At 41.7% G+C, this 10588-nt stretch overlaps 2 protein-coding genes across 2 annotated transcripts in view; one reads left to right on the top strand and one right to left on the bottom strand.

Annotated features, from left to right (window-relative positions):
- Positions 1-1441: 1441 nt before the first annotated feature.
- On the top strand, positions 1442-5089 carry SARC_01690 (hypothetical protein). Its single transcript, XM_014304591.1, has one exon. It carries the CDS (start codon positions 1891-1893, stop codon positions 4294-4296), a length of 2406 nt encoding a protein of 801 aa, XP_014160066.1. The 5' UTR covers positions 1442-1890; the 3' UTR covers positions 4297-5089.
- A 4300-nt stretch (positions 5090-9389) lies between these two features.
- Positions 9390-10588, bottom strand: part of SARC_01689 (hypothetical protein) — a gene marked incomplete at both ends in the record, with an annotated part of 6490 nt that continues 5291 nt past the window's right edge. Inside the window, 2 exons of the mRNA XM_014304590.1 lie at positions 9390-9476; positions 10093-10314. Of these exons, the coding sequence (XP_014160065.1) occupies positions 9390-9476; positions 10093-10314 (309 nt within the window). The remainder of the gene's footprint in view (positions 9477-10092; positions 10315-10588) is intronic.

Here is a 10588-nt window from a genome sequence, read left to right as displayed (position 1 = left end):
CATATTTACAGGAAGCGGCTAAGGGGAAATACATGCAATGTTCCAGAACGAATACAACTATACATCAGATTCTAAGATATTCCAATATAGATATATAGATATATATATATATATATATATCTATATATCTATATATGTATATATATATATCTATATATATACATATATATATATGCATTCGCTTCTACATATATAGATGCGTACTTCATGTGCATATGTGTTGCAGAAACAATAACCGCATCGTGAACTGTTCTTCGTAATTTGTATTTATTTATGTGCCAAAAGTACATGTGTAGTTAGAAACGCCCATTGGCTATATTTCGTATTTGGACGGATAAAATTTGTATTTCAACATACCGACTAAAGCACGAATAGCCTGCTTCGCAGGCGTAGCGTCAGATTCCATGGGCAAAAGCAAAGCTTGTCCACGCTTATAGGTTGTCTAAAGGAGTGTGGACCGTATACTAGATAGGAGGATATCACAGAGTTTAGGAGTCATAGGTAGTCCCATGGGATATAAGTACAAGACGCGATGAATATTGAACGGATGCGTGCATTGTGAAGAAAAAAAACATGTCAACAGTATTTACACGTCATGTGTTTCTGACATTTGACACTTCGGCGCGAACGCATCTTTTCTTTTTCTTTTTTAACCCGACAGCCACTGAGCCAGCAGCTCTCAACTGCATGGCCCTCTGGATAAAGTTTCTCAAAAAATAATTTGTCCCTACATAGACGCCTATTGACTTATTTAGTACAGGACGATGCAACTTTCCCTAAACCCTAAAACCCTAAAACCCTAAAACCGGAGGAGACTCAATCCAGATTCCAGAGCAGAGGCCACAGGGCAGAATGTCGACAGTCAACACTCAATATGTATTTCTAAATATTTTGTTAAAAAAAATATTTGTCCTCTATTTTGTACATAAATATTTACATATTTCACTTTATATCACCCCCCAGTCACAGTGCCAAAAGCAACCCCGGAGACTCTCCGTCTCCGAAGACTCCGTCTCCGGGTTTGGTATTTTCAGTACAATTTGTACCAGAGGTATTTAGTAATACAAAAGTCAATTGTTTAGTTTTATTTTTGTTTGTTTTTTAGCGAGTCTTTGTGAGACTTGAAGACTTGAAGGCTATATTTTTTAATCCCCGCTGCCTGATGCTTGTTCTAGAATAGTACGTTTATTTACATATTATAGTTATTTTAAACTAAATTTTTATGTATTTACAAGCCCTTCGTCGTCTGCGTTCGGAAAGCCTGGCCTAAATGAGATGTATCAAGTGCATACGTAAACTATTGGTCTTCAGAAAAAAGTCACCGGCTATGCTGTACGTAAATTCTTCTGTTTGATTTTGTGATGATGCTTTGTGCTTTTCAAGAAGTTTTCACTCAGGGTTTTATTTTCCTATTACCAAATGCAGAAAGGTAACACTCTCTCGACAGTAGAGAGAAGGCGAACTGTATTGTATGATGTAAATATTGCTTTATATACTCACATAGAATGATAGAACACCCATCCTCATTCAGTGGGTTGGAAGGGGATTACTACTAGGCAACAACGAACACGGGGCACCCACTATATACACTTGCAGATCACATCTTGTTTGTTATCGATTACTTAGTCAAAAATACCAGATTGTGTACTCGCTGTTTAGTTTAGACGACGGACTCCGGCCAAGTAATGCTGAGCACAGTAAGCTATCAATAGTCACCCAGCACGTATCCGGCAATTGGCGTGTCGAAAACACATATTGTTAGTGATCAACACATTTCTTCGCGACTTTACATTCGTCTGCTACTAGTTTGTCATCTAAAAAGTCATTCTATACATTAGCCAACGGCTGAATCATACACAAGTATACCTACCATACTATTGCTTATTCTCCATGTCCAGACGAAACACTAACAACAGCAGAGCAAACAGTGTAGCGCGCGATGAGAACCAGCGCCTGACTGAGTTGGTAGTCCCAACATCACTAACAATGCCACCCAGTCCCGCCACCTCTCAGGCCAACTTAGAGGGCACGCTGAGTGAGGTTAGCTTCCACGGTGAGGATGATGACAAAGATGATTCGTCTCTGGATCTGGACTACACGGGGTTTGTGAGTAAGCCTGACTTAGTGGTGTTAAATGAAGATAACGAAGATGATGAAGAATTGACAGAGGAGCAGAAAAAGTACAACAAAGGGGTTTCGCGTACATTTTTGTTGCTGATTACAATGCAGATTATTATAAACTATGATTCGGGGGCAATTGCGTATTCCCTGTTGCTGCTCAAGACTAAGTGGGATATGAATGAAACAGAGGCCGGACTGTTGACGTCGTTGGTGTATATCGGTCTTGTTATCTCGTCCTTGTATGCGGGATTTCTATTCATGCGGTTCAACCCCAAGTATGTGCTGGCAATTGGCGTGTGCATCAATATAGTGGCCAACGTGCTCTTCGGTGTGTGCCCGGACAAGACAGCGGCGTTGTTATTGCGAGTAATCATAGGTATGTCACAAGCCTTCCTAGTCATTTACGCTCCTGTGTGGGTGGATGAGTTCGCTCCATCAGGCAAGATCACCTTGTGGATGTCACTGATGCAAGGGGGGGTGCCTATTGGGATCATGTTGGGTTATTTGATCGCAGGTATCATAGTTCCGTTGATTGTAGGCGACATAACCACGGAGGATGACTTGGATGATCCTACTATCTTTGCTAAGGTTATGTTGCCGTACTTTATGCAGTCCGTGTTACTGCTTCCCCTCGTGATCGGTTTGGTTCTGGTTCCCGATCAGTATATTGACACAAAGATATCCATGGCGATGCGAGACGCCGAACATAACACCGACGAAGACGGTCACAAGAAGGAGATGGTTGACATCCTCAACGATCTCATTGACAATGATCTGAAAATACTGGCTAGTTCAGATCGAGGTGAGAGTACGCGTGCGCACGCCAGACCACGGGGCACTTCGGATGGCGAGGGGTCTTCTCCCGCGACTCGTGCAGAGTCTCGAGGCGATGCGAAAAGTAGTCAAGCTGATGAGCTGCAACAGACGGTCTCAGGAGATTCTCTGGTGAGTGCTTCCAGTTCCCGACAGTCAGACAAGAAAGCAGACTTGTTCGACCAAAACAACGTGGCGGGCCATCTGAGCATGTATGGAGACGTGGCTAAACCTAAGCTGGGTGAACCGGACTCCACGCCGGAACTGGATGCCGTAGACGATGAGATGGCGAGAGAGAAACGCGATGAATCGGTCGAAATCGACGTTGCCCCGCCTAAGGTGCGTGCGGGTGGGATCGTGCGGAGTAGGCGGATAGACATGTTCCTGCAGGACAAGTGGCCCAAAATATGGGTGCAGTGTAAGTACCTGATTTTCAATGGACTGTACCTGTCCTGTGTCGGAGCGCTGTGTTCGTTGTACTTTGTGGTGACCGGTATACAGATGTGGATCACGCGCTATCTAACCGAGTATCTGCAGGTAGACCCGATGACCGTGACTATCGCGTTCTCTGTGGTGAGCGCAACAGGCCCGTTGACCGGTGTGATAGTGGGAGGAATCGTCATGGATAAGCTAGGTGGATACCGTGGTGTGGAGGGCATGATCACCACGTGTAAAGTCAGCACTGTGTTTGGCGTCTGTGCGGTGCTTGCGGCTTACACGGTTATATTTGTGCATAACTTCTGGGCCAATATTGGCCTGATATGGATTCTGCTCGCATTCGGTGGGGGCATTGTGCCGGGTGCTACAGGTGTGCTCATGTCATCTGTGCCTTCTCATCTACGTGCATTTGCCTCATCGGCTGCTACGTTGGTGTACAATCTGTTTGGGTACTTTCTCGGCCCAACTGTGTGTGGAGTGGTGGCAGAGGCCCTGGGAGGTGTTGAGTATGGCTTTTGGATAGTATGTGGATGCTCCATATTCGGCGCAGTGGCTATGGCCAGTGCTTGGTACTTCGCGTACAAAAATAGATACAACCTGGACGCCCTACAACCAGATACTGAATCGCTGCAGGGCGAGCTGGTACCTATGAATGCAGAGGAAACTATGTACGAAGTTGCCAGGAAGCAATCCTTTGCAGGTTTTGCAGTTCTGTTGCAACAGTCCAGGAAGAGTAGGGTATTAGAGAAAGAGGCCGATTACAAAGCAACCGTTCCCAAAAGGTCTGTACGAACGTCACAGAGACGAATGTCTATTCCAAACATACCCACGGTGGCCATATCTCCAGACCCCGTCTTTGTGGCCATGCAAACTGACATGCATAGATCCGAGAGTGCTCGCAGAAAGAGCTACCACACAGGCTGATGCATACAAGACACATAACGAGGCCATCGGTATTAAACTTAGATGTGTGCTCCCTACGCTGCACTGTGCAGAGCAGTGTAGGCAACTGCAATGTATGACTGTGGTGTGGTATTGGGCCATGTGCAGCTGTGCATATATAAAATAGTTATCATCCAGCAGGATTATGTAATGCTGTGATTGGCATTTCAGTTCATTGGGAAGACTTGAACAATCTAGTATAGAGCAGGAGTTTTCAGGGCCATATCACGGTCTAGTTCACGCTGATGCCCGTCGATTAGGGTACCTGTTCAGGGTGAGTTATCAAACACCTGCGTGTGCGGTTGGTATACTTAGTGATCGTGGAGAAATTCTTAATGTTTTATCGTACTTTATTTCTAGTCATCTAAAGACACAATGCTCGTCAAAGTGAACTCGATAGGTGCGGCGGAATTCTACGTGAATTATGTTTAGAGGAGAATCTCGAATCCGCGGCGACAGATAAGGGGGAGATTGACCTCAATTCTTATCAAGTGTACGTGCTTGTATCTAGTATTAATTCAGCTCTAACCGCCCATCCATACTACGTGTGTCACTTCATGGCGACGTCGGCTACACCTATGGGAGACACTCGCCCAGATACCTACTAACGAGTGGCTGATGCCTCTTGCGTCGTGCAAGTGGAAGACTGATGAAAAGTTTAGGCTGGGTGGGTGGTGTTGGAATAAAAGTAAAATTTTGATGAGTACTACATGAAGTAGTACGTAGTCTTAAATACGCTCAGGCCTTAGAGTGATTATATTAAATACGAACTTGGCTGACGTATTTTTATATTTCAGATGCTAATCTAGATAGAAAATTACCGATAACAGCCAGTGAGTATATTCCACTACTCTTCGTAGAAGTTTGAATTCAGTGGCACTTTAATGCATATAACACCTTCATCTTATTTTCACATTGACTGAAAGGATTATAAAGACATTATTATTGAATGCGACCTCAATTTTGAGCGTACTACTCGACGCTGAACGAAAGAGTTAGTTTTTGTTAGTTGCGTATAAAGGTGAGATTCAACTATGGAAACAGACGGGTGGAGGTTAAACTTAAGCTATATACTTGGAACCTAAAAATACATCAAGAATTGTAGCTTCAATACGGTACGTGTGATTTAGCAGCATATCAGTCTCATTTAAATCGTAGGACTGCGCTGAATTGTGCACTTCGATTTGACTGAGATTACAATGATAACAGAATGATGTTGTTTAGACGATCGCTTTTCTATAGGTTTTCTATATTTTTAATGGTCAATCTCCCTCCTGTATTAGTTTCAACGAAGTATCGAATCGCAACTTGGGCCACTACGGGCTAATTATTATTCCCTTTCCCTTGGTTTTTTACTGCAATAACTGTCACCTCAGTATTCCATGCATAATTCGCGACACGCCCTCTCGAGATTCACCTTACACAATGCAAATTGATTGAATAAATAAAAACTATCCTAAATCCATCGTTTGTCCTATCCTGACTATTAACAAAATAAGGTTCGAAAAGCTTGGGCGACCTTGTCTTACTCAGGTGTTCGTCTGAAGTTATGCTACACACCAATTCCTTCCCAATATACATATTATTTAAGTGGCCTTGTGTGATTGGAAAGGATCACGTCTGAATCGATCTTCACATATCATTAAGTTTCAATTTCTTACATAAAAATTCATATATTAAACTAGCTCCACAAAAACTTAAGGCAACATACTACTTCCACCGTACGAAGTATCGTGCGAACGCCGACGGTTGACAATGGACTGGAAGCACGCAATCTTAGGATTTGCCTTGTGGCACGTGTAGATCGAGATTAAGCGTAAACTGTAATGCCGATATGTTTGTGAACTAATCCAGATGTAGTCTTGACTATCTGCCTCTATAGTTTTTGGGCCATTAAGCTGTTCTAATTGTGCACCATGCAATATTCGCATTTGACTTCATACGCTTAGAGTCAGACAACAAATCGGTTAATATACCTTAATATAAGCCGCAAACACTACACACTTGTATTACCTTCTGTGCATCGAGTACTCGATAAAAAAAAAGAAGTAAGCCCTTTCGTATTAGCCAAGTTGATTGCAAATGGACCAGTGCTTACGGGTCTAATATCAACAAAGTAATGGATTGAAGGAATAAATGACAGCAGTAGAGCAATAAAACGTTTAGTTAAAATCAATAGCAAAGTCATATCGCTGTTTTATATAGTTTTCCATTGTGTCCGCCCTGTGCCTTTGTTTATTATGAGTCATGTCGAAATGCTCACATCATTATATCTTCTGCCATTCTGTAAGCATCAATGTTTTTTTTAAATTGCGAGATACGAGATAAATCGATGCAACCTTCGAAGCGTAGATACATCGGATCTAATGACCAAAAAAAAAATCGGATATTTATTCCCTCGGGTAAGACTTGCATTATGTTTGCAAACCAACCAACCGTCTTAAGACGTACGAACCAATCTCTAATCCTTCAGTTATCGATTCCTTAGACTAGTTAAATTTCAATCGGCCTTTGTTTTGATTATGTTGATTGGAATGTATGCAGTTAAATGAAGCCTTAAAGCAGTTTTATGGAGCCTTGAAGTAGTGGTGGCGCCTTGAAGTAATGGTGGAGTGTCTAGGTTGCCCGAAGTTCGCACTAAAGAAAGCAAACAAGCCTTCCAACCTTCAACCAACCTCAACAGAAATCACCACGATGAAATTAAAATAGCGAACTGAAGATATTGTGGGTTCAGTCCACGTAGGTTGTTCTTTAAAGATTAGATTGCGACAATTGTTAATTTTTCCAATTTTGACATCTCAGAAGCAAAATCAGCCACAGCTCTAATTTGTGAGATACCAAGCGGCAGAACATCTTTCACTGTGGCTGCGTTGAGATCCCACCAAGGCCAAATCAGATGTCAACCCCCAAAGTTGACACAAGTCCGTATGTAGTGCATCTGAGAGTTTACATCGAGAAGAAAGTACTTGGCGCAGCTTATAAAAAAGATTGAGTTATAATTTATAAAAGCTGAACGGGTCACCTTTTCTTGGAGATGTGCGATGAAAGACTGAACTTCTGATTTTAAACAGCGAATGAAGACATCACAAGCAGAATGTTCAATAAGGGGAATTGTCAGCAAGTCGACTCACAAGTCACTGTAATTTTACATTGGAGAGTTAAGTCTAAAATTGTATATTCAAAGTGGATACATTCAGAAGCAGTTGCAACCATGGTTTGAGCTAAATCACCATTTCAAAATATTGGCCGAACGATTTCAATAAAAGGCTAAAGATAACAATTGTCCTACACAAATGATGAGATTTTTCTGTATAATATAATCACAGTGACAAGCAGCTGGACAGTTGTAGTCTTTGACATTATTTGCAATATGCATTTAGGTATTGCATAGCTTATACGTAAATCCCCATAACAATATTGCATCCAGAAGCGCACAGCCTGGATGATAAGGATGTAATGGGATAAAATTAACTTGAGCCCTCGAGAACAGGGTATCATGTTACTTAAAAAACGGCAATACCGTATTTACTATCAAATTCTCAGCCAGGATTGCACTAAGAAGCTATACTAGTAACTTTCCGAATGTGATTGTGACTACAACATAATTCGAGTTCCTTTATTCGAATGTCATAATCTGATATCCGAACAGTGACTATTATGTTGTTCCGCAAATCCGAGGACAATTTTAACCACAAATTCGTCTATCATCCAAGACAAATTGACTTAACTTCTGGGACAGTGACTTTTGAATCAATTGCGCTATTAGTCAAACAAACTCTAATCTACCGTGTGAAACAGAATAAGCCGACAAATTTAATCATTAGTTCGTTTGAACCAACCCCTTAGCATCAATATTCGCGAGTTAGTGGTACATGAAAGTTCGCACCTACAGAGTACACAAACAATGATTACGGCACACTCAATGCTGCTATCAGACTATTCCTAGGCTCCAGAAGTCCTTTAGACACAATATTAAAGACGTACAATGAGGCATAGTGCAATAGAAAACGGAATAGTGACGACGTTGGCTACAATGGCTATTCAATGAGCATTCATAACGTTCGTTAGAATGACATTAAATTCCAATGTCATTCCAACTCTAGGTATTTTGGTGACAAGACTTTATTATTCAGTTTACTAGGAAGGTGACAAGCTATAGTTTCTTCGTAGTTGTAGATTCATGAAATCCAAACTGTTTTGAGAGTATGAGTCATCTGTGATTGGTTGTAAAAGCCAGTTTGAGATATTCACAGAGAACCCCCAAAATCCGAATCAAATTCTGATTTTTTCGCTGTTGATAACAGCGGGCATAAAAAGTCATAGAGATGCGATTGAACCCATGTTTTAAGCAACTGCTGGAAGCTGTTGTGACAACAGCAAGGCCTGGCCTACATTCAATATATGTGATTTATTAGTCTTATCTCTTCTTATGTGTTGCTGTAAGTATTATGATGTTATTCATGGGCCCACATTCAATATAAGTAATTTAATAGTCTTGTCCCTTCTTATGTGTTGCTGAAACTGTTACAATGTTATCCATGGGCCCACATTCAATATAAGTAATTTAATAGTCTTATCTTTTCTATTGTGTTGCTGGTAGTATTATAATGTCATGAATCGCCGCACATTCAATAAATTTATGTGGTTTTATAGATGTATTTCTTCTTTTGTGTTGCTGTATTAATTAGATGGCAACACTGAGTCTATGTCCGGCGCCTATTGGTTGTGCTATATCAGTACAAATAGACTTTGACTACAATTCCAATCGAGCCTACATAGTGCAACCATGCAATACAGTGAGAACAAGCTGATGTAAATACTCCCGCGATACTTCGTATCACAGGGGAGGAACCTGCCGATTTTAAGAACACATATCCTCAAACCTATGTACAAACACCTCTCCGCATTGAAACTAAGCATAACATTTTCCAGGAATAAAGCAAGGCCAGACGTTAAACACCAGTGCAACGTATATTTTATTCAAGAGCTCGAGCAACGAGCAACTAGATTCAAGATAGAGCCAGGCCCAAATTCCAACCGAATCGGGTCAAAGCGATGGATTCAATTCCAAAAACCTAGACACGCAGCCAGAATTGTCCGGATCTGATTCTGTTGTAATCAGGCACGGCCTCCGTTTGTCCCACAACGGCTACGGCGGGGCACTGTGGTCGTACAGGCGATAGTGTGGTAGGCACGTGGTAGGTAAGTGGGTGTGCATAGGTATTAATACATAGGGAGCTTATGTGCAGACAGTTGTGCGATAGATAAGTGCCTGCGTATGGCTACAAATGCATGCTGCGCGTCTGGTGTATTCTCAGATAGTCTATCATTGGATGTAATGTATATATGTATATGTATGTATATGTACAAATGTACAAATGTACATATGTATATATGTGCATGTATATTTTTATGTATATGTATATGAATGTATATGTATATATATATGCGCTCCTCAGAGAGATCGTGATGATTGATAAGCACTTATATCGTTATGCCAGCCATATGTATAGAGATACGCAGGGATATGGAGAGCCTCGAACGCAGTAAAAGCACTGCAACAACGACGCCAGACATAAAGCGAAGTTGTTGGTGCTTCTATAGGAATACACACATGTGCAGGCATATCCACGCAAGAACATACACACAAGATCGCCAACCCCCAGTAGCCGATACGCCCACCTACACCTGCACACACGCACACATCCACCACACGCCTCATGGATACAAATACACACAACACTGTGCACAACACAAGCACCACCCCCACACACTCACCTGGTCGTAGATGTACTTCACCAGCACAGACTGCACCTCAGCAGTAGTGACCGCATCGATTCGGCTCACAATCTCATTCTGTGGCATCACACGGCCGTATGCAAGCATCTGACGACCGATGTCATCAGCCGCAGCAGTAGAGCTCTCGAGCGAGAGAAGCATGTTGTTCTTCAGAGTGTTCTTGGCACGCTCAGTGTATACTTCCGGGCAGGCGGTGCACATCTGTGGAGATCGCAGCAAGAAGTAGTGGGAATAGTTGGAAATGAATCGGTGTCAGAGAGAGAAAGAGAGAGAGATATATATATATATATATATATATATAAATATAGAAGTAGGTGTATATAGATAGATACATATATATAGATAGATATAGATATATATATACGTGTGTGTGTGCCTGTGCGTGTGTACATTCCAATATACATTACATATATATATATATATATGTGTGTGTGTGTGTGTGTGTGTGTGTGTGTGTAGTATACTATAGTATATA

The sequence above is a fragment of the Sphaeroforma arctica genome (genome assembly GCF_001186125.1).
Source record: "Sphaeroforma arctica JP610 unplaced genomic scaffold supercont1.69, whole genome shotgun sequence".
NCBI classification, from domain to species: Eukaryota; class Ichthyosporea; order Ichthyophonida; genus Sphaeroforma; species Sphaeroforma arctica.
Note: the sequence above shows the minus strand (reverse complement) of the source record. Positions and strands in the feature narration are given on the sequence as shown.

Coding starts and splice junctions, on each gene's coding strand:
- SARC_01690 (XM_014304591.1), top strand. CDS start 1,891: ATGTCCAGACGAAACACTAACAACAGCAGAGCAAACAGTGTAGCGCGC.